The 23491-nt window shown below is 34.6% G+C and overlaps 2 protein-coding genes across 9 annotated transcripts; both read left to right on the top strand.

Moving 5' to 3' along the window:
* The first annotated feature begins 1601 nt into the window (after positions 1 to 1601).
* LOC8275184 (ubiquitin domain-containing protein 1) lies at positions 1602 to 5820 on the top strand. 7 transcript variants are annotated; one of them, XM_025157930.2, is made up of 5 exons: positions 1609 to 1965; positions 2788 to 2910; positions 3482 to 3601; positions 3750 to 3821; positions 4796 to 5498. In XM_025157930.2, the coding sequence occupies exons 1-4, from the start codon at positions 1929 to 1931 to the stop codon at positions 3812 to 3814; spliced, it is 345 nt and encodes a 114-aa protein (XP_025013698.1). In that variant the 5' UTR covers positions 1609 to 1928; the 3' UTR covers positions 3815 to 3821; positions 4796 to 5498. The 7 variants fall into 7 exon arrangements, with proteins under 7 accessions (XP_015576709.1, XP_025013698.1, XP_015576706.1 ...); XM_015721220.3 differs by lacking the exon at positions 4796 to 5498 and adding an exon at positions 4167 to 4480 and having other exon boundaries at positions 1610 to 1965; XM_015721221.3 differs by lacking the exon at positions 4796 to 5498 and adding an exon at positions 5548 to 5820 and having other exon boundaries at positions 1611 to 1965.
* Positions 5821 to 12074: 6254 nt separating this feature from the next.
* LOC8275186 (protein STICHEL-like 3) lies at positions 12075 to 19918 on the top strand. 2 transcript variants are annotated; one of them, XM_015721198.3, is made up of 7 exons: positions 12080 to 12612; positions 12730 to 15345; positions 16030 to 16249; positions 16531 to 17058; positions 18157 to 18658; positions 18927 to 18990; positions 19511 to 19918. In XM_015721198.3, exons 2-7 carry the CDS (start codon positions 13279 to 13281, stop codon positions 19601 to 19603), a joined length of 3474 nt encoding a protein of 1157 aa, XP_015576684.2. In that variant the 5' UTR covers positions 12080 to 12612; positions 12730 to 13278; the 3' UTR covers positions 19604 to 19918. The 2 variants fall into 2 exon arrangements, with proteins under 2 accessions (XP_048230135.1, XP_015576684.2); XM_048374178.1 differs by lacking the exon at positions 16531 to 17058 and having other exon boundaries at positions 12075 to 12612.
* The last annotated feature ends 3573 nt before the right edge of the window (positions 19919 to 23491 follow it).

Raw genomic sequence — 23491 nt, 5'->3', positions numbered from 1 at the left:
AAACTAAATATTAAAATTAAAAAATTATAATTTATTGTTTATTATTGAAACTTAAAAAGTAATTTTTACATACGCATGAGAGCTCTGTGAATAATGTTTAGTATGCTAAATGACATAATATTAAAAAAACTACTAACAAACGTGAAAATGATTCGCCTCCGTGAAAGTTCTTTCACTAGCTGAGAGGTCTCAATTTTTTTATTTCTTTTATTTTTTGCAGTTGAAATGGGCGATTTTCCTAAAAGGAATTGAAAGAAAAGAAAAGAAATAATAAGCATTCAAATTACCTATGCTATTATTATTTTATTATTATAGTTACTACTACTTTTAAAATCTTTTAGAAAAAAAGTCAAACTGCTTTGTAGATAATCTTTTATTTGAAAAATTCTAATAAGGCCTTTTATAAAATTATTATAATTGAATGAAATTCATTATTTGAGTTGAGAGGCAGGTAAATTTTATAAAATTTTATTTTATAAGTGGGAGCACGATAGACACTATTTATGCATAAAAATCATTTATCTTTTGTGAAATTAAAATGGAAGACCACGGCAATGCACGAACGCATAGAGAGAGAAAACTAATTGAAAAATAAGGGATGCAAAAAATTCTAAAGGGAGGAACAAAAAGAATGGCAAACATGGACGTATAGAGAAGCAAGAATGATTTAGAGTTTGCAAAGTTTAGGAGTGTTGTGTGAGCAGTGGAGGAAGGAGAAATGATTATGAGAGAAGAAGAGGGTTTTTATTTGCCTCTGACCTTTTGGGTTGATGGAGGTGTGATAACACATAAGCCAATACTTTTGGCAAAATTTACCAATAGGCCTGGTGAAACAGGGCATAGACTCGTCGTTCTGCATCTGTCTTCAGGGGCTTTTGTGGAAGCACATTATAAATCCAATTCTCTATGCGTGTCTGCATCTGTCCGACGTTATTTCATTCACAGATTTTTTTTAAAAAATATACATACTTATTTGCAGTGTTGGTAGAAAACGACATCTTTTTCTTTAAACACAGGAAGCGAGGCCAGGACAATGCTTCACGAAATTTACAAGATTGCTTTTAAAATTAAATTTGAATCGGTATGGTTTATAGACGGATAAGACTCTTATTGCATTGTACTAAATTTTATTTTATTATATAGTATAATTTATCTGTCTCTTAACTCAAATAAAATTATAAAATAAATAAGACAAATGGACTCCACCTTTCTTCTGAATGAAATGGACAGAGAGAAAGTGATGACAAAGACATGAAAGTGGTCTCCCACTCTCCTTTTCCTATACTAAAGTTTATGGATTATGGATTTATAAAACTATATTATTGGTGCTTGAATTACATAAGACTTTTAGAATTGTAATTTAATATTTTATTTACAAATTAACAAAATCAATAGGTATAAATTATAATATTAATAGATAAATATATTAATATAATCAAATAATATAAAAATTACAATAAACATAATTTATGAATACTCAGAATGCATTTAAAAATAGATTAAGTAAAAATGCCGAATAACAAGGCAAAATTAGAATTAGAATTAACCGGCTCAGTTGAAGTACCAAATTCAAATTCCAGGTTGTCAAACAGTAACTTATCATTCACGGAATAACATTAACATTTGTTCACTAACACTGATGAGCAGGGATGACATTCCATCCCTGTTCTCACCTTTTCCTTCTTCTACCTCTTTCTTTACCTGCCCTTCTTTTTATTCATCCTTTTCTTTTGAAATTATTTTATTATTATTTAATAAAGAAAGTTATATAAACACCCGCATAACAGAGTGCTGGCAGCAGCCATTTTACATCACTTTCGAGCTACCTTTCTTCTTCTTTTTTTTTTTTTTCTTTTTTTCTTTTCCATCTAAATCTAATCTAATCTACTGCTGCTTTCAAAACTTTGCTTCTCTTTTCAAATTCTGAAATGGGTTGTTCTGGATCCTCTCGAGCCAAAGGAGACGGTAAAGATTTGATCTTTCTTGTTATTCCTCTTTTCTTGAATTCCAGTTCTTTACTAATATAAACATTGAGCTCCTGCCTTATTATCTGCTATCTCTCTTTCTTTCTTTCTTTTTTCTTTATGCTATTGGTAGATGATTCAGTGGTGATGATGATATGTCAGATTCTCTTTTTAGTTGTTTAGATAGAGGCATTTTAGTTATTCAAGATTGATTTTATTTTTCTTTCTTTAAATCTATATGAAGTGGTGGTCACTGGTCTTTTGAGCTCGATGTTTCAATTTAGAACCTGCTTTTAACAGTTCAGGCAGTTGCAAATTGTGAATTTATGATTGTATTTATGGGTCTCCTCTCCCTTCCTAGAAAATTTGAGGGGACCACAGATATAATGAAGTTAGTCATTTAGTCGAAATTCTTAACTCCACAATTTGCTTTGTGGATTTAACATTATTTGAATTGAGGCCAAGTCGTGAATATGATTTTTTTTTTTCTTTGAGACAAGCCTGCAGAAAGGGGTTTCTTCTGGGTAAATCTGAACAAAGAAAACTACAATTATATTACTTGAAATCGGTGACATGCTATTAAAACATAGAAAGTTTCATGGTTGGACTTTACATTAAGCTGTCATGGCATGAATTAGAAAGGTTTTCTTCAAAAAGTTATTGTCCAGTTGACACGTTTGTATCATATTTCAGAGTTTGGATTTTCACACATGTTCTAACCTCGATCACTAGAATTGCACATTGATTTTATGAGACTGGTGGATTTGAACTTGTAGCTGAACATTAGTAATGAAACTTTGCTGTTGCTTATTTTTGTCCAAAGACCATTCAAAGAAAATCCGGAAGCCAAAACCATGGAAGCATTCCGAGCCAATTACAAGGACACAACTCCTGCAGATGCGTGATGAGTTTTGGGATACTGCTCCTCATTATGGGGGACGGAAGGGTACTGTCTCATTTAAACCAGTTCACTGTCAACAGTAATTGCTAGTAAAGTATTTCTTTCTCTTGACACAGTTGGGTGAATCCACATTTTCTATTCTAGTTGCCGGCCTTGAATGACATTTCCTGGTTCATCTATCCATTAAACTGAAGTTCTGATCTTGTTTTCTCACCATTTATATCATAAAACAAGGTTCAGAAACATATGTGCACTATGCACGTGCAAATGCAAGTATTTACTAAGCATATGATGTTCCAATGTGACCTCCATACACAGGGTATACTGTTTGTCTGTTATTCTTCAAACAGAATCAGTTAAATGGGAAAAAAAGTTACCTTATTAAAATTAAGAAAGGATGAGGTTAAAAGCACTCTTAACAGTCTTGACTAAACAATGTGTTCGAATGAGAATGCGGTTTGCCTGTTATCTTTGTGTAACTTTTTTTATTCTGTGTTAGATGTCATAGTGCTTGGTGGTCTGGATTATCTGTAATTTTTGTTCTTTGTTCTCTTCAAGAAATAACTTGATGTTTTGAGATACAACTAACATTCCCAAGAATACTTTCTCCTATCAGAGATATGGGATGCACTTCATGCTGCTGCTGAAGCTGATTTAACTCTTGCACAAGCTATTGTGGATAGTGCTGGTGTGATTGTTCAAAGTGAAGACATGACAATCTGTTATGATGAAAGAGGTGCCAAATCTGTTCCGTGTTTTCTCCTCTCCATCTTTTTTGTTTCCTCCAAAACATATCTGTGCATGTCTACATATGCATATTTGTTTATCTAAATATAGGTTACATCTTGTGCCCCAGAATTTAATCCTGCGTTAAATTTCTGCAGGTGCAAAGTATGAACTTCCTAAGTATGTCTTAAGTGAGCCAACCAATTTGGTTCGAGATGATTGAAAATAGGGTAAAGAATATGATTAATTTTTGGGCTGATTACCTAAAATTTCCCAACTTTGGACGTTTTAACAATTTTAACTAATATTTGCAACCTTTTTTCAAAAATCACCAAAGTTTAATTTTTTTTTTCCCCAAAATACAATCCGACAACCTTTTGTGGTGGTTTTGGTAACTGGGTATTTAATTGAGAAAAAAAAGAAAAAAGAGAAATGAGTCAACAAGTGTTGCTGACTCATCCAATTAGTGAAATGGTGCATATGGAGGAACCCATCTTCCCCAATTTGTAGCTTCAAAAATAACAAAATTCCATTACTGTGAAGATCGAGTGAGATTTCTTTTCCGTTGAAATCAGGAAGCTGCAATGCAAGAGCTAACCATTCAACTCAAATTTCAACTTCATGCTAAACAGGGAAATAATAAGAAGAAAAATGTTGCTGAAGTTCTAGGCTGCATTGCAAAAGGAATTGGTAAGTGGTGGGAAGTGTTCAAAGAAAAGCAACAGAGAGAGCAGAAGGAAAAGAACATACATCTTAGTTTTTTTTTTTTTTTTTTCACAGTGTCTCTTCTTCTTTTCATCTAACAATATTGTTCCTGCCTTTATTCAAGAACGCTTTATTTTCGTCCGTGAAACTTCTTATAATGCTTACAGAGCGTCTTCTTACACCATTGCTGGTCTTATAACATACTGTCCTTTTCTTGCACTTCAATCTGGTGTCTATGTTGGCATTGTTTGGAAAGCCTTGAAGCTTCGCTGACCGTTCTACTATTTCTTGCTTGTTCTCTATGTTTCTCTTCTTTCAACCAACTCATTTGTGGTGTTTGTTAGCTCAATTGTGCCAAATTACATTCTAGATTATGCAACAGTCATTGCCTTCACTGCACTATTTTTCTTGTTTTGTGGCTACTTCTTGAATAGCCATAACATATCCACATATTGGAAGTGGATGAACATGATTTCCACAATGGCATATCCTTATGCAGGGCTCTTGATGAATGAGTATCAGACATAAGATGTTTTTGGGTCTACTCCTGTTAGTGACCCTATAAATGGCACCACCATCTTAGGTTCACTCAACATTAGTACAAATGAATCGAAGAAATGGGAGAAGCTGCTCGTGAAAGAGCGCCCTGTTCCAGCATTTGTCATGGCCACTTCCAATTGAGGCTTTCTTCGTACAGATCCACCTGCACCAACTTTGCTTCCCCTATGTGGCTTTCTACTTCTAGCAATATTCCGCTCTCAGGCCATCCTCTCTTCGACAATGGCAGCACCACCTCTGATTCTTGGAACAAAGAATACCTACTTAGATAGATACGTAGAAACGTGATAAATTTATTGCATTTGTGACTTTGATGCTTTACTGCCGGCGCTGCTGCTGCTCCTCCTCCTCCTCATCTATCGTTTGAATATGGTTTACAAGATGAGGAAGAGCTCTCTAACCCTGCAAGAGAAGCTACATATTGGGGAAGATGGGTTCTTTGCTGGCTGATTTTTTTTTTTTCTCAATTAAATATCCAGTCAGCAAAAACCACTGCAGAAAGTTGGCGGATTGTATTTTAGAAAAAAATAAAATTAAACTTTGATGCTTTTTGAGAAAAAGTTGTAAATTTTAGTTAAAATTGTTAAAACATCAAAAGTTGGAGAAATTTTTAGATGATTAGGCCTTATTTTTTAAACTGTAAATTTTGTACAACTTATCTCATTTTTCTTCTATTTCTGGAATGTAATTCAGTTGAAGTTTTTAGTAGCCACCATACTCATAATTTCAAAAGCTCAGTCAAAAGTTATGACTTTGTGGCTCAAACAAAATGGATATCTAGCTACTTCTGCACATTGGTGGGGCTATTCCAAGCAATATGTGACAGTTCCCAAAGGAGATGTAATAGAATAACAGTTGATATCACTGAAATTCTGTTATTTCAAGCATGTATATTGGTATTACAATGTGACTTAAAAAGACAAAGTGGACCGAAGAATTTTAGAAATGCAGTGTGCATTGCTGAAACTGTTATTATTTGTTAACCCTACTGCTCTATGAAAATCCTGATTTGTCAGTTAAGACGATACTAGCTAAACATTATTGCCCTATCACAGTCATATGTTAAATGTTGAACATGCATTCTGTTTTAAGTTGCTGAGAGAAAACAGTTCTTGATTGGGTTATCGTGTTTATTTGTTCTTCTTGCTTCATAGAATATGCAATATTATTGCAGTTGGTATTTAATAAATCTTCGTTTGGTCTTTAATTTATCCGTATTTTCCAGGTCTGTGTACTTTAGCATTTTTCTTTTTCTTAGCTATAGCCAACGGGCTATGAATGTCTATAAAATATTACTGGATCACTTTCAACTCACTGACTTGGGGACATGAGTGCAGGCCTGCAACCACAGACAATGCCTTCATTATTGAGATTTTTGTCTTAGTTGATTACTAGGGTGCCAATTGAGGCCCTTCAGGTTGTTGCCTGCTTGGGTGACATTAGTTTATAAAAGAGATTTCCATGTCTTAGCATGGTTCTGTTTTCCTCTTCATCTGCATTGCACTAATAACAAAGCAATAAACCAGTGTCCCTCTGAGAGAACCTTTTAGCAAACTCTAGATGTAAGGATTTGTATAAAAGAATCTTGCATTAAATAAATCCATACTGCAATACAAGATCATGGACAAGACGAGTATTATTGTTCAGGTACTTGTTGATGGATATGTCATTGTTAGCTGTACTGTCGTATTTCTTGGACCTTATTTCCTTTGGGCCCAATCTTAAGCCCATGTTTGAAATTCTCGACAGCTTAGCTTAAGACGAGACGCAAGTACACTTGCCGAACTACTTTTTGAAAGGAAATCAGCTAATTTATTTGTGTATATATATATTTCTTTTGGTAAAAAAGATAAAAAGGAAAAGCCAATGTAAATACAAAGCATAGGTTTAAGCAGCTTGGTTGCCCTAATAAGCCCTATCTAGTAGCAGCAATAAAGGAATGTGTGATATCGCCGTAAAGAAGAAGAAAGGCACGTGAATAACTAGTTTCACTACAAAACAAAATGCCGAGTGTTTTAAACGACTACTTTTTCTTAAGATTGGGGATTATTATTATTATTATTATTATTACATTATCCAATAAATACAAAAATGAAGAGATTAGAGCGGAGCACACACAGAACCAAGCTTTTGTCTCTTCGGAACTAGACATATTACAAAGTTTCCAATGAATAAAAATGATGGTATCCACACCCTCTAATCTTTATATAATATAAAGGTCAAAATTATTAAAGTACTAAACATTATTAGCTTACATGTAATCGATTAAGATGTTATGCTTATGCAAATCAAAAGATTTGGGCACTATTCAACTTTCACTTCCAGCTCCCCAACCACAAGGACAAGAAAAAAGAGAGAGCTTGGTCATCACCTTTTCCTTTTTGCTAATATTTTCAAGTCTTAATTTATAGGCAACTATAGAATTATATTATTTTTATTTTGAGATGGGGTTACCCTAATCATATTGCATTGGAGGAAGTTCATATCTTGTGGATTGCATTTCCATAATTAAACGCAATTATATATGCTTTTTAAGTCATTGACACAGCACTAAGTTATTTCTAAAAGAAAACGAAAAATCTATTATTCAAAGACTCAATAATGCGCAACCTTTTATCTTTTTCTTCATGTTCTTTGAAGATGCAGCTAGTTTTGCTTTCCTTTCAAATTGTTTCGACCTTTTAGGTAGTTGGACGAATGATTCGGAAATCGACCCCATCCATCTATGCAAATGATAAATTATTATATAGAAAGCACACATGATCAACTCCCTCCCTCCTGGTTTAGCTATGAATACACGTCTTTCAATGGTCAGTTCACAAATAATTTATTGTACCTAAATCCGTTGTACATTTACGCTATCTACCCTTCTGTTGGTACCCCATGAGGATCAAACTTCTCATGCGACACACAAAACTACTCTAGGATTGATGATAATCTGTACATTGATATAAACTGAGGAACAATTACCTTTTACCTCTATGATTCTTTTTAAAATTTTTTAGCATGATTTCTCTAAACATTTGATGAACTTATTCTTTGCGGATTAGATATATAATATGGGATGTTTTTGAAAGGCTTATATAATTATCTCCACGCCCTATAATCGATCTCTATTGCAATGTTAATTTCATTGAGATTGTTGGTGGAGGCAGTGGTCAAACGACCATGCAAATTAAATCAATATTACTGCTACGATTAATGTGCAATACGGATATAAGGGTACAAAGAAAATACATAACGACAGCGAACATTAAATATTGTTGTCTATAGGTGCAAACCAAAATTTTACTATTTACTAGCACAGCAATAATGTTCCAGAGTACAGTGTTAGTTGCATATTCAATATATAAACATATGATTCTGACCTTATTGTTATAGGGTCAGTAGGTCTCCGAAAATTAGCTATTGTACAAAACATAAGGTTGGCTTGTACTAGGTTCAATCATATTGACAATGCACCAAAAAGAGTATTCCCAAGCTCACCCACCAAAATAAAATGAAATAACATTGTTTTTCTTGGCTATGGTCCCTTAAAAAAGAAGAAAAAAAAAAAAGCATACTCATACATAGTAGTAATTGCACTAAAAATGTTCTTAGAAATTGGCTATCTCACATAGGTTTTAGGTCATTCTTAGAAACTAATTGTTAAAAGCGTAGAAATTTATTCTTGTCAATTAGATTGAAGCCAGGCTCTCCTTTCTCTCAGCTATAACTTGTACCACAGTGCTGCTGAGCATGATATTTGACTGGAGGTAGTTTTTAGGCATTTGAGTAATGAAATCAATTTGTTAAAGAAAAAAATAATAATAATAAAGGTAGAGGGTCTAGTTTCCAGCACATGGTTCTTTAGGTAAAGAACGTAACATTACATCTTTTATCTTCCACTCGAAATATGCATTTAATGATTAGGTTATTGGAACTTATGTAAAATTTGTATGTATGCTGGTAGCTGTATAAAGTGGAAACTTATAATAAAATGCAAGAAATTATTTCACTATACTCCATTCTTTGTTTTCTCCTTTTCTTTTTTTCAAATCAGTATTTCATATAATGGGATTGTTTATTTTTATTTGATGGACAATCAATTTTCACATTTGACGTTTGTCAAATTGCCAAAGATATTATGTGATCGGATCTAGCTTCTATGGATTATTGCTTTATTATGAGTGGCCAACATCATTGAGGTATGAGGTATCAACATCAAAATCAAGATATGATATAGTATTTATTTCACACTCTTTTGCTACCCATATATAATAAGATTCAAAATTCTAACCAATATTCCCAAAGACTAACTTCTATATATATATATATATATATTGACCTTGTCGCTAAGTTTTTATTCAAATTGAAACAGTGGTATCATGGTTTCCTTGGCATTTTTCATTGAAGGGAAAAATTTGAAAAATTCAAAACAATATGTGCACAAAGTCTTGTAGAGGTTAACAAGAAATTCTTGATGACTGGTGGTGATGCACATGCACTAACTAGCCAACAAAAACCTGTGGACCACCTCAACCATTATTCATGTTCATGAGAATCCAAGAAGATCCACATCAATTGACTTTTACTAAGCTCTATATAGGATATAGGGTTTGGATATCGGGATAACAAAATCCAAGTTATTCACTTGTTATAAAGGGTGTAAAGAGTTTACCCATTGTGAATCCCAGTGGCAACTGGCAAAGACTAGTGGTTTACATGTCCTGGTTTAGAAGTACGTACAGAAATGGGGACCCTTTTGGACCTAAATTCTTATGGGTAGCGTTATGCGGGTTGGCAGTTGGAATTGGCCGTGGCATGACATCTCGTGCATGAATATGAACGCCCTTTTGCCGGATGTGCCCCACTTGTAGTTGATAAGCCGGACACTTAACTTGGTTGTTTTCTCTTGCTCGGATCATATATTTATTTATCCTTTTCACAGTCTAACAGAGCTCTACAGGACTCTCCCTTGCATATTCATTTGAGAAGAATAGCAGATATTAGTTTGGAATTATTTATGAATGGACATTTAACTTCATGTCTTAGAACAAGACTTGCATTCCCTTACTGGTATTATACAAGTCATATCCAACTAAATAAGCAGTTTGGACTACCCACTTTGAAAATTGCAGTGTATCTGTGAAGCATATAGAAAACATATTTAATGCAGGAATCATTGGCAATATCTTACTTTTTTAGTGAGAATGAGAGCCCACATCCAACCTTCTTCCACACCCACACACACACACACGAGAGAGAGAGAGAGAGAGGGAGAGAGGGAGAGAGAGAGAGATTCCTATTACAAAATTGAGAATTTATTGTATGGGACTTCACATTAAAATGAAATACATGTATACATACATATACACACACATATGTATATATGTATATAATATATTATCGTTTCAAATGACAAAATTAAATTCAGGAATATAAGATTTTACTAATAAATCTTCAAAATATATTTTAAGAGGATTGGGTCTTGATTGATAAAAAAAGGAAAGTATGTTTCTCTACTAATTAGACTAATAACCCCTTTTCAGTAGCTGTTTGCAAAATTCCATGTTTAATACATAATAAGATCTTAATTTATAAGTAGACATGTTCTAATTACATTGTAAAGCAACCACCTCAAATCTCAACAATAAATATAGATAAGGGTAATTCAACTCTTCCAGTGAGCAAGAATCAAGATTTTATAGATCTTCTCGTAAAATTTAGGGAAAAGAGAGAGAGAGAGAGAGAGAGAGAGAGAGAGAGAGAGACAACAAAGAAACGAAACCAACATTATGGCAGGCGTAAGATGCTGGGGAAAAATTCCCTCCCCTTTCTGATTGGATGGAGAGAAAGTGAAAGTGAAAGTAAATGAGAGGAGGTTTTGATGGTCAATGAATAATGGACCAAACTCATTTGTCATAGTAAATGGAATCAGTAGCATCATCCGAATCAGGAACATCATTGAAGGATGGGTCATCATTCATCATCGTCTCACTCCCCTGCACGTGACTGTCACACTCCTTATCATAGCCCTATAAACTCCTTTCTTTACTTTATTCCAAAAGAATCCCCGATTTTTATTTATTTATTTTGGCTCAAATTAAGGTTCAGTGATACATAACCACCACCCCTTAGTCCCATAACTGCCAACTTTCTAAAACTAAGTAGCATTTAGGCATGGAATCCCCTTCCTTAATAGCGTATTTGGGAGACAGAATAGGAAATGAATTCAAAAGACGACACCTTGCTTATACTATATATATGTTGTAGCTGTATTTTGCCCAATGGTTTCGTAATCATTTAATCTTGCTTTATTGGTTTTCTTTCTCTAGAACCATAGGTTAGATATTTATTCAGAATGTATGGTTCTAAATAATCATTTTGCTCTCTTACATGTACTTTTTCTTTCATAACTGCATGTGAACTCATTTCACCTAATTTTCTGGACATGGACATGGACATGGACATGGACATGGACAAGGACAAGGACAAGGACAAGGGGTTATTATTTTCATGTGTAATTCAGAGAAATCCTTGAGAATACATCAAACTTTTCTCAACTGAAGAAAACATTCAAAGGAAGTTTTTTGTTTTTTTCCTTTTGCAAGTTAAATTGAAGCACAGTTTCAAGAAACTTATTATGTACTTGTGCTTCAACAAAAACATTCGGAGCAAAGCGCATTGGTTTTAAGCACCAAAGCACCTCACTCTAATTTGACATTAAACCCTTATAAAACACCAATCTTAATAGCTGTTTAATTCATCTAAAGTGAAAGGGGAAAAAAACTAGAAAAGGGAAAGAGAAACATGATTTCTTGCATAAAAATGGAAAACAGATAACACAGAGGTTACAGGTTGTAAATTCTTGTCTTGATCTGATAACAAAGCTAAAAGAAACTTGTGGAAAATGCGAAGCCAAACCAAGTCAAGATTCTTATCCATCTAATTTGAAATTTACATGTTTGAATTAAAACACCAAATGGATCATATGAAAGAACTTTCACTTATGAAAAAAAAAGAACAAGAAGTAGAAGACTGAAATAAAATTCCAAAACTGTGGAACTTATTTTAGGTCCCCCACCAGCAGTTTAGTCTTAATTATAAAGAGCCGAAAATAGTTTCAAATGTGGCCTCATAGACCAAACCAAAAGAGTACCCAAAAAACGGCTATATTAACAGAAACAGATTACAGAACGGACTCTTTCTCTCTTGGATCAAAAATCAATGGTCCCCCATTTCAAAAATCTCAGTTATTCAATTGTTTTCTTCCTTTTACCTTTTTTGACTATAACAAACAGCATTATATACAATTCCAAAAATATAAAAAAATATTTATATTATTATAAAGTATACAATCCTTTAATCTTTTATGTATTTTATCAAATCAATGAACAAGAATATTTAACAATTATTCTTTTGCACTTGCATGCTCAAACATACGGACACGCCGCTTTATGGCTATGTTAAGAGTGCCCTGTTTTTCTTTACAGATCTCATCTTTCTCACTAAACACTCCTCCAGGCAGAAGATGCTCAGTCTTTGCCTATCTCTAAGTTTTTCATTCTAGAGCTTGTTGTTTCTCTATAACTAGCTCCGTTGCTTAATGGGTTTTTCTTGGACTCTCGTTTTCTGTGAAAAGGAACTCCTTTTTTCTCGTGAAGTACATGTGAAGTTGGTGGCTGAGACAGAGGGGGAGAGATAGAAAGATAAAGATCTAATCTTGGTGGCGTTAATGATCCAAACGGATCATTTTTGCTTTTTTGGAATTTTCAGGTGAATGTGGTGTTTCCCTTTTGTTGCTTTCTTTGGGTTTATAGTTATCTCTTTCAATCTAAATCTTCTATTTTCTTCCATTATTTCGTCTAAAAGTTTGCTCTTTCATGCTTTAAGATAAAAAAGACAAGACTTTATTTACTGGGTCTGCAACAGCTGTGCGTATCCAATGTGATTTTTCATGTTGAAGTGAAGGGTTTTCTGTCTTAAATCTTATGCAATGAAGCTGGGTGGTTAAATATGGGGCTGTTAATGTGGAGTGATAATGCGCGATTGGGGCTTTGATAATAAGCTTTGAAGGTTTGAAGTTTGATGGGTTTGGGGCAGTGCTACTTTTTCTTTAGTTGGGTAGTGAAGGGTGTGTGCCATTTGGGGTTAAATAATAATAGTTGTGGAGAACTTTTTTACTTGGGGGGATTTCGTGAATTTTTGGTGTAATCGTTGTAAGAAGGATTGTCACTCTCGCAAATAAATGTTATATGTTTGATAGGGGATCTTTGATAGCTTGAATCTTGCCTTTTTCTTCGGGCTATGTCATTCAATTTATGGTTAGTTGCCTGATTTAAGATTTGCGAGATTATAGATTCGGGAGGAAATGCAATATAGTTTGATAGGTTTTCTTAACCTGCAAGAGATTCTGCCATCATATGCATTTGCTTTCTGATCATGACCAAGGCAGTCCGTAATAGGATTCTCAAGGATGCAAATGGTCATATCAGTGATCATCTTCGCAACCATATCCATTTAACCAATTGCATTCATCTGAAAAACCATATGCACAAGCAAAGCCCCATACTGGCTGATAGGTCACTAATGAGGGACCTCATTGTTCTTCAGAGGTCCCGATCACTGAGAGACCCTTCTGCCAGTCCTCCTTCATGGCACTCACCTTCTGTTGTTGATTTGCTTCCTAAGAAAGGAGACAAGGATGCTGCAGTTACAGAGGGTAGAAGGTCAATTGGCATTGAGCGTCGAAGGGAAGGTAGAAGGTTATCAGGTGGCTCACCACCCTTCGCAAATTTGGCTCCATCAAAGGTTGTTCCTGGTGAGCTAAGTGGGGGATATGAGGGGGTAGCAGCAGCTGTCAGTGACCGTAGTAGCAAGAGTGGAGCTAGGGATGGAAGGAGAATTAAGAGAGAAGAATCTAGTCGGAAGAGCAATAGGGCTGATCTTTTGGGTGGTGATGAGGACCTTTCACACAATCAAGAGGTTAATGGTTTGGTTAATGATGATGTTTCAGGGAATTCAGAATCTAAATCTAGAAAGAGTAAACACAAGGGTAAGCACAGTCAAGATTTTCATATTAAGACCCTCTCTGACCAGTTGAATGAGATTCCAATGGACAGTGATGTAGCAGCTTCTTCTAACGTCCATCTACACGGAAGACGGTCTCAACAGGACAAAACTGGAGAAGAACGTGAGACCAGCATTCGTGGTTATAGTGGAATAAATAGAACAAAAAGGCGGAAGTTTCGAGGTGCTAGAAGAACTAGGGCGACTCCTGCTAGAGATGTTGAGGGTCAGAATGAAATGTCTGTCGCTTCTAATTCATTGAATCAAGGTTCAGTAAGACCAAGGTATTGCATAGAGGAAGAAGAATATGGTGACTCAAATGTCACAAGAGCTCCTAGAAATGGATGTGGGATTCCATGGAATTGGTCAAGGATTCATCATAGAGGTAAAACATTTCTTGACATGGCTGGTAGGAGTTTGTCTTGTGGTCTGTCCGACTCAAGGTTGAGGAAAGGTGGCATGGCTTCCCATGACAGAGATGCTCCTAATATGCCCGTGGCATCTGATTATTCATGTTCATCTACTAAATCTGATGCAGAGGCATTGCCTCTATTAGTTGAAGCTTCTTTATCCCAAGAAAGCACAGATAATGCTGGCTGGGTGCACGATTACTCTGGAGAGCTAGGCATATATGCTGATCATTTACTGAAAAATGATGTCGATTCTGACCTTGCTTCAGAAGCTAGATCTGGTGGTCAACATAAGCTCAGGCGGAACCACAATAGCAGGCATCAAAATTTTACTCAAAAATACATGCCAAGAACTTTCCGAGATCTGGTGGGACAGAATCTGGTAGCACAAGCTCTTTCCAATGCTGTTGTCAGAAGGAAGGTTGGTTTGCTGTATGTTTTCTATGGGCCTCATGGTACTGGAAAAACCTCATGTGCTCGCATATTTGCCAGGGCTTTAAATTGTCAATCTTTGGAGCATCCCAAACCTTGTGGTTACTGCAATTCCTGCATTGCACATGATATGGGTAAGAGTCGAAATATAAGGGAAGTTGGTCCAGTCAGTAATTTTGATTTTGGAAACATTGTGGATCTGCTTGACAACATGATTATTTCCCACCTGCCATCACAGTACAGAGTTTTTATATTTGATGGCTGTGATACTCTGTCTTCTGATTGCTGGAGTGCCATATCAAAAGTCATTGATCGAGCACCCAGACGTGTAGTTTTTGTCCTTGTCAGCTCAAGTCTTGATGTTTTACCCCATATAATCATATCCAGGTGCCAGAAATTCTTTTTCCCAAAGCTGAAAGATGCAGATATTATATACACTCTGCAGTGGATTGCATCCAAAGAAGATATAGATATTGATAAGGATGCATTAAAACTTATTGCATCTCGATCAGATGGATCATTGAGGGATGCTCAGATGACTCTAGAACAACTAAGCTTGCTTGGTCTTAAGATATCTGTCCCGCTGGTTCAGGAATTGGTAAGGTCTTTCTCATTTTGTGACCAGAATTTTGTTATGCTGTTTAGTTTTTCCTGCTATGAATGTATGGTGTAACATAAATTCTGTGTGGCTAGACAATCTTTATTACAATGTTTTTGTAGTTTCTGATTCTGGGTTGTTTCTTACTCGAATTGCAATTTTATCAATTCTCTATTTTTGCATATTAATGCTTCTCTTAATACCGTTATTATGAGCTTCTCAGGATTACCCTTATTGTTACTCTGGATCATTATCTTGTGTTTTATCATTTGGACTTTATAGTGAATAGAGTTTTATAATGTTTTTGGTCTACCGGCTGTCTGTTCTCTGGCCAATTAAAGGCCCTTTCCTGCATAAATGGAGGGCATCATCTTTGTTCACAGTGATGGCCATGTTTCCACTTACCATTGTCACATTGGTAGTTCACTCTAGCCAAATTAGACATTTCAGATAAGGAAATTCGACATCTTTTGAAACTTCTGATTAGTGGGGTACTCTGCTGAAAGTTTAAGAAAATAGGGAAGTCTTATATCTAGTTTTTGGACTTGGATTATAACCAACTCCAGGTAAAAGCTCCCCCACCCCTACACACGCACACACACACACACCCCAGTCATGATCGTCCTTTTACTAATGTGGTTTGCTGCTATTTGTTTTCTCTAAAATCTATTGATTGTTTTTCAGGTTGGGCTTATCTCTGATGAAAAGTTGGTGGATCTTCTTGATTTAGCATTATCTGCAGACACAGTGAACACTGTGAAGCATTTGAGAGTCATAATGGAAACTGGTGTGGAGCCATTAGCTTTAATGTCACAGCTTGCTACAGTTATCACTGATATATTAGCTGGTAGTTATAATTTCACAAAAGAAAGGCATAGAAGGAAGTTTTTTCGACGACAACCTTGTGAGTACAAAAATCATCTGTTGCTCTTCTAAATTACCTAGTGGTATATTATTTAATTTTTTTCTTAGGTGTAATAGGTGATATACAGACACATTTCCTCTCCCACCTTAAAAAATTTATGCATACCTCATTTTGGCTTTTAAAAGTATTTAGCTCTTCACCTACTTACTCAATACCTACTCTCAGCCTTCAATCAATACTTGAAATAAAAGGAAAATAGCTGAATTTGTAAATCCGAATACCATCCATTATGAAAAAACTAACATATTTATTGGTCCCAGTGTCTAAAGAAGATATGGAAAAGCTGCGACAGGCCCTGAAAACTTTGTCAGAGGCTGAAAAACAACTTAGGATGTCAAATGACAAATTAACTTGGCTAACAGCTGCATTGCTTCAACTTGCTCCTGATCAGCAGTATATGTTGCCTAGTTCTTCTACGGAAACTAGTTTTAATCATAGTCCTCTGACCGGACGTAACATAAATGGAAGAGATTTAGCCATGAAAGCTGGTGAACATGCTGAGAGGCCTAGTAATGAAAGGGGCTTGTCAACACACATTACTGGAACCCCTTCTGCACCAAATGGTGTTTGTGTGGATAGGAAACGAAGTACAGAAACTGGGGTGGCTCCTCAATGGGCATCTACACTATCTTCTGATACTGTTAGGGTCAATGGCAAGCAGGTTTCAGGAAAGACCCGCAAAGGATATGAGGAAATTTGGTTAGAGGTGATTGGCAAGATTCAGTTTAACAGTATAAAAGAGTTCTTGTATCAAGAAGGAAAACTAATCTCTGTCAGTTTTGGTGCAGGTAATTCTAATATATCTTGTGTACTCTTAGACGAGCCCTGATTCATTCAACCATATCTTTTTTTCTTTTAACTTTGCAAATATTTTGGGACCAAGCTGGATTGTGGAATTGAAATGATTTCTGAAGTTCTCAAATAGTCATCCAAACTATATTATTTATCTCCTTGACACTTTGAAGTTTCTATACTCTTTCAAGCTTACCTGTGTTTGTGTCTTTTCATCTTCTTTCACATCATAATATTTGATTCATGTGATGTCACAGTTCCACAATTTTTTGTGCATTTATGACTAATACATTTTTCTTTGCTCGTCAAGATGACTGAAATCTGTTATATCTGTAGTTTAGAACAACAACAGGACAGAGGTTCACTTTGTGGTTGGACACACAGAGATGCTCCTGTTTCTGCCATGCCTTACTTCCATTGGTGCATAATTGGAATGGCATAAGATGAAGAAATTGGAAGCTCTTAAAAACAGTTAGGACTTAGGAGCTTGATACCACCAGTAAAATTATAGTCCTAACTTAGAATCTTAGAATACGCCTACACTATGGGTTGGAGGCTTGGAGTACATGTGTAAAGTGTGTTAATCTAGTTATTCCACCAACGAAATGTGCTAATGCTAAAATTTATTTAGCATTTGATGAATGCATATGTAGGTGATCCTGCTCTGGATTTTTTGGAGTTGCCATTTTTGACACCAGTGTAACCTGATGCAGTTATGGTTACTTTTGAGTCTTCTGGAATAAGTGAAGGATGAATCCACACGTTTGTCCACATTTCATTTGATTGCAATGTCTATACATATGTTGATAAAGAGCCAAGTGACATGTCAATGTTCAGAAATTCTTCAACAGTTAGGCATCTATTATTACTTTTCCTGAGCAGTCTTTGGATTTGTTTTATGATCCATGGATATTTGACGCTTTTTTTTTGTTTCATATTATATGGAAGTGCTTCATTTATTGATCGTGGATGGTATCTAGAATATATTAAAATTTTTTCTCCCTTTATTTTTCTAATTTGGGTGTTCACCTTATTTGTCACATCAAAACTGTTGTCTTACCAACTGTTCAAATTGATTCTTCCTTCTTTTGCAGCTCCAATTGTGCAACTGATGTTCAGTTCACATCTCACCAAATTGAAAGCGGAGAAGTTTCGGGCTCATATTTTACAAGCATTTGAGTCTGTTTTTGGGTCGCAGATTACACTTGAAATCCGGTGCGAATCAAATAGAGACATGACTGGAGGGTTCCATTTGCCTGCAGGAGAATCTCTTGATGTAGGGAGGAGTGAAATTGTTGAAATACCAGCTTCACCCAGGGAAATCAAGGGTAGTGGGCATGCGGACAACGATGCAGAATCTAGTAAAAGAGCTTTACAGCGTGCTAGGGCTGGAGAATCAGTTTCACATAAAAACTCCAGCATTGGTTCTATGTCGGAAAGAAGGAAACTTGGCGAGCCGAGTCAAAGTAAGAGCCTTGTGAGAAGCAAGGTTTCCCTTGCCCATGTAATTCAGCAAGCAGAAGGATGTACACAGCAAACTGGATGGTCCAAACGTAAAGCAGTTTCTATAGCTGAAAAGCTTGAACAAGAAAATTTGTATGTATTTGCTGTCCCAGTCTCATTTTTACTCAATTTTCTTGGCATCTCTTTCCCCTATGCAAAGTTGAATAGCTTAAGTAGTTAAAGAGGCAACATGTTGCACCAATGCCAAAATATTTAATTAAGAAAATAGCAACAGTGGTGATTATATTATTTACTTCAGGTCACACTACTTGAAAAGCTTCTCTATAGATCTGCTAGTACATTTTGTACTTCTGTGTGTCTCCACAACCTTAATCAACTTTTATGTACTGTAATTTTACAGGAGACTGGAACCTAGATCACGAAGCTTGTTATGCTGGAAAGCATCTAGAGTGACTCGTCGAAAGGTAATAAACAATTCATGTCTACTTGTTATGATGAGCTATAACTTTCTTAAATCTGCCATTTGTACTTGTGAAAAGAGAATAATTATTTCTTACCATGTTCTATTTTCTTTTTTTAAAAAGGCACAAGGATAACATGGGAATAGCAAGATCTAGTTCTTATAAAATTTGGAATCCTAAGAATAACTGCTTCTGCAAATTTGTAAATTCTTTTAACTGTATTGATGTGGAAAGGGGAACACTATTGTTTCTTTCCTATTCTGGGATTAGTGTGTTCATTGGTTATTTATTCTTATTGACAACAGTATGAACTTATTATCCAGTTTAGGGTCACATAATAATCTCACCTAAGAAAAAAAGGCAAGGTACCTGCAGAAATTTGGAAATTCCCATAATGTACATTTCTTTACATAAATTAGTAGCATTGTCTGTTATTGAAATTCCTTAAGATAAACTGTTGTCCTTAAATAAGTAATTTGTGCAACCTGATTTGAAAAGTTGCTAATGCGCCTGTCATGTCCAGCTTTCTCGTTTGAAAATTAGGACGCGGAAACCACATGCCTTGCTGAAGCTCGTCTCTTGTGGAAAATGCATCTCTTCTAAATCTCCAAGGTAGGACAATAAATTTTTTTCAAATGGCTTTTAAGTATCCGGAGCGAAGACTTCATCCTCATTACTTCTGTAATTAGACATTTCTTGCCATTTACTTAAATTAGTAGGTGAAAGTTAGTCAGTCATTTCTTTTTCCTTCAAATAAATGTTGTAGCTGATTCCAATGAGAATGTAGGAGAGAACTGAATAGTGTAGCTTCTTTCAATGATTTTTTTTTTCTTCTTTTTTTACCCTTTTGTTGCCAGCATCACCATCTATCTATGTAGGAGAAAACTGAATAGTGTAGCTTCTTTCAATGATTATTCTGATTCTTGTGATATGTTACAGCCGTACAGCTCTCAATTCTTTTGATTAAAAACTTGTGGAAAACCATCTTTTATTTATCTATTAGATTCTAATGGTGGCATTTACTATTTTGGCTGAGGCATCAGTCAGATGCTTGTTTCTGCTAATTATTTTGGGTTGATTGTATTCTGCCTTCAGTATGCATATGCAAGAGTCTTATCATGCGATAAAGTACTCTAACTATTCACCATAACACCCTAACTACTACCACAATCAAAGTAATAACCATCATTTTCTTTCTTCTTTTCAGTTTCTGTTAAAAAAAAATGAAAATTCTTCAATAATTAGCCGTCATTTTCTTTCTCCTCTCTCTCTTCTTCTTCTTCGTTCATTCCTTATATTGAAGCACCGTTCTTCACAAACAAAACCACTGTTGAAGAAATTACTACAGGTCCTATTACACTCTTTAATTATGTGATTCTTGATGCATGAGATGGAAATTTGAGAAATAAATGTATAAATCAGGAAAACTATACAAGGAAAGCACATCCAGTCAATGAGAGTGCCCGGGAATCCCTAAGCGGAATGACTTTATGGCGGATAATGCGTGGACTTAGCTTTAGTTTTGGTTATGGGTATATGGAGCTGCTATTGTTAGTTTCTTTTATTTTCTTTTTTATTTTAATCAATTATTTTCATTCAGTGAATTTTAATTGTAATAAAAATTAAAATTGAATGATTGAAATGAATAAATTAAAAATTTAGGATTAAAATGAAACTAAATTCATTTTATATTATTATCCCGGAAAAGCTAATAGAAGGGAATTATAATGTAATGTAACACAGTAAATCAAAGAAGAATGTTAACATAATATATGTTTAAAATATTAAGAGGAAAGTGGAATAATGGGTAAAATATTAGTTGGGGGTAATCAATATGTTTTCCCTATCAATATTATGCTTTCTTTGAGCTTCAGCATCAAAGGTTATAATTACTATTGGTCTTTCTCCAAACACATGTATTTTTTTACCTGTGAAGGTGGCAACAGGAACTTGAATCACTTGATTCCTGATTCTAACTCTAACTTGCCTTTGAAGCTAGCAACTAAGTTTATTATTATATGTGAAGTAAGCTTGCTATTTGTTATATTAACAGTTGAAGCTGCTGTATTTGTCCTTGAAGCAAACTGTGAAGTCAACTAAGTGATGGGTACAAAATAATGCAATATTCTTACAGCATAACTTAGGATATTATAAACTGATTAATTTATATAATCACATAAAGTAATAGAATAAAATATTAGCTCACATTAAATTTATTAATGCTAAGAAGAAATAATAATAATAATTAATATATATTTATTAATTCTTTTTATGACTTAATATTTTACAATTCTATATTGATAGGATAAAGTTAACATAAAAAAAAAAAAAATTTAAGATTTTTATTTGATAAATATCAATTAGTTTGTTATTGAAAAATTAATTTAATTATTGAAAAACTAATTACATACGAAAATGTTGGCTAGCTGAATGGTTAACACATTGTAGGCAGGAATTTCAGGGATTGCAAAATTGGTTAATTTCGCATGTTGAGGTGATGTGATGTGGCGGCTCAGCCTCTCAACCGATCCAGGCTATTTGCACGAATATGAAGTGACGTGAAGGTACTTCTAACTAATCTGGATTATCCATGTTAATGGTTGGATCAATTGGGTTCATGGTTAACCGATCGGTTCCTACGAATTACTTTAGTTTTTATTAAAAGCCCTCGTACAGAACAAATTTTTTGATCCGGTCAGTTTCTCGGATTTCTTGGTTGGAGTTAACCATGGCGAACAATATAATCGTTTATTTTTCTGTATCTTTAGTCTGTAAGTCTTGTCCGATGTAATGGCATAGCATAATGAAAATATTACCATCACAAATGCGTAGGCAAGCAACTCAAATTTGTTGAGTTAACCTTTTTGTACTTCCGATTAAAAAGAAAATCACTTGGAATTTTATTTTAAAAGACTTATTTTTAACAGGGAAGTCGACGGAAGAATCAAAAGGTACCATATTGTTCCATCTTTCGCTTGGAACCTTGTGAAAAGAAAATAATCTGAAAGGTTACTTTGAAGATTCAGAATAGAAATGTGAACCCATAGAATCAGAACAAAAAAAACAATAGTGAAAGTCTTTTTTGTCAATGTCAGAATAAGTCCATTTAATTAGCAGGCAAAATGTTGACTTAAGATATAAGAATAAGAGTAATTAGTACTAATAATAACCAACAAGTACAACTCAAAAGACATTTTTGAGAACTCCGTGGTCGGTCTCTTTGATTTTGGAAAGGGATGGAAGAAACTATTCTTCTTTCTTTTATTTTTTTATTTTTTCTTCTTTATATATACTTTGTATAAAGACAATCTATTTTTTTTAATAATAAAAAGAAAAAAAGAAAAGACATTCACTTCTTTTTACCCATTATTCTGGTTTCTGGGTTGGAAGCTTGTTGTTATACCCACAGGTTTTGAAAGCTACAATAACAAATTCCCTCTCACGTAAGCAACTCTGGTTTGAAAATGGTTCCGTAGACTTATATGTCACTTTACATATTCGGCTTCTTTTGACAATAATGATGTGAACTTATATGTGAATATATTGGCTGACTTTTTCCTTCTTGTATTTAACTAATCTGATTGATCATTAGATCTCAATTTCTCCATTGAAGATTGAAAATCATTCAGTTAAGAATGATACAAGCAAAATTGTAGGATCAAAGTTTTCACCGATTTCTCTTATAGATTTCTTAAGTTTTATATCACACTTTTGGTTTTAATTTTGTCATTGTGAAAACCAAAGAATATACTATAGGCTTGATGGTAAAAGAAAATCTAAATTGATATAAATTTTAGCAATATTAGTCAATTTTTTAAATTTTCAGTAAAAGTATTTAAATTGTAAAATTATTTATAATTTAAAGTTTAATTTTTGTTTATGTCAGAGAATGCTGATCTAAACTAGATATCCTTACATTGAGACTTTGATCAATGGTCCGAAATATGCATTAACTTATTGATATTAATTAATTATAAAATGAAAGTGCGTAAAGGTACTTTTTGCCCGTTAGAGGGCTCAAACAAAGAGACCCACTCTTCTTTTCTCTTTGTGTTATGTGTTGAAGGGCTTTTTGAAAGTTTGTAAGATATTGGATTTATTGAATTGTGATGCTATACATATATATTCTGAGATTATATGAGGATTAAGAGTCATGTTATATACACAATTGAAATTGCAACGGTCCTATTGCTATCTCTGTTACATTTCAAAGTTCTTTTCTAGCTAGCGAAAGGTGGAAGTGACCCTTCTTCCCAGGGAAGAGGAGTTGCTCATTTTTCCTCATTTTCGGCCTATGATGATTAGAGTAGTTGAGGCCTTGTCTAACAGTCAAAGACTGTTGGTCCTTACTAACAGTATTTGACTGTTGAATATTGCTAACTTGCTTTGGTTTTGGTATGTATACAGCAGTATCCTCAACACTCCCCCTCAAGATGGATTCAAATAAGTTGATAGAACCCATCTTGCTGAGGAGCCTTTGATGACTTGCTTTGTCTAGGGCCTT

Source organism: Ricinus communis, chromosome 5, assembly GCF_019578655.1.
Source record: "Ricinus communis isolate WT05 ecotype wild-type chromosome 5, ASM1957865v1, whole genome shotgun sequence".
Classification (NCBI taxonomy): Eukaryota; Viridiplantae; Streptophyta; class Magnoliopsida; order Malpighiales; family Euphorbiaceae; genus Ricinus; species Ricinus communis.
This window is presented reverse-complemented; position numbering and strand designations above follow the sequence as displayed.

Excerpts from the sequence above, each read along its gene's own strand:
- LOC8275184 (XM_015721221.3), top strand. The coding sequence starts at position 1,929 with ATGGGTTGTTCTGGATCCTCTCGAGCCAAAGGAGACG. Across the intron at positions 1,966-2,787 it reads CTCTCGAGCCAAAGGAGACG|ACCATTCAAAGAAAATCCGG; the intron begins GTAAAGATTTGA and ends TTTTGTCCAAAG. Across the intron at positions 3,602-3,749 it reads AATCTGTTATGATGAAAGAG|GTGCAAAGTATGAACTTCCT; the intron begins GTGCCAAATCTG and ends AAATTTCTGCAG.
- LOC8275186 (XM_015721198.3), top strand. The coding sequence starts at position 13,279 with ATGACCAAGGCAGTCCGTAATAGGATTCTCAAGGATGCAAATGGTCAT. Across the intron at positions 16,250-16,530 it reads GTTTTTTCGACGACAACCTT|TGTCTAAAGAAGATATGGAA; the intron begins GTGAGTACAAAA and ends TATTGGTCCCAG. Across the intron at positions 17,059-18,156 it reads CTCTGTCAGTTTTGGTGCAG|CTCCAATTGTGCAACTGATG; the intron begins GTAATTCTAATA and ends CTTCTTTTGCAG.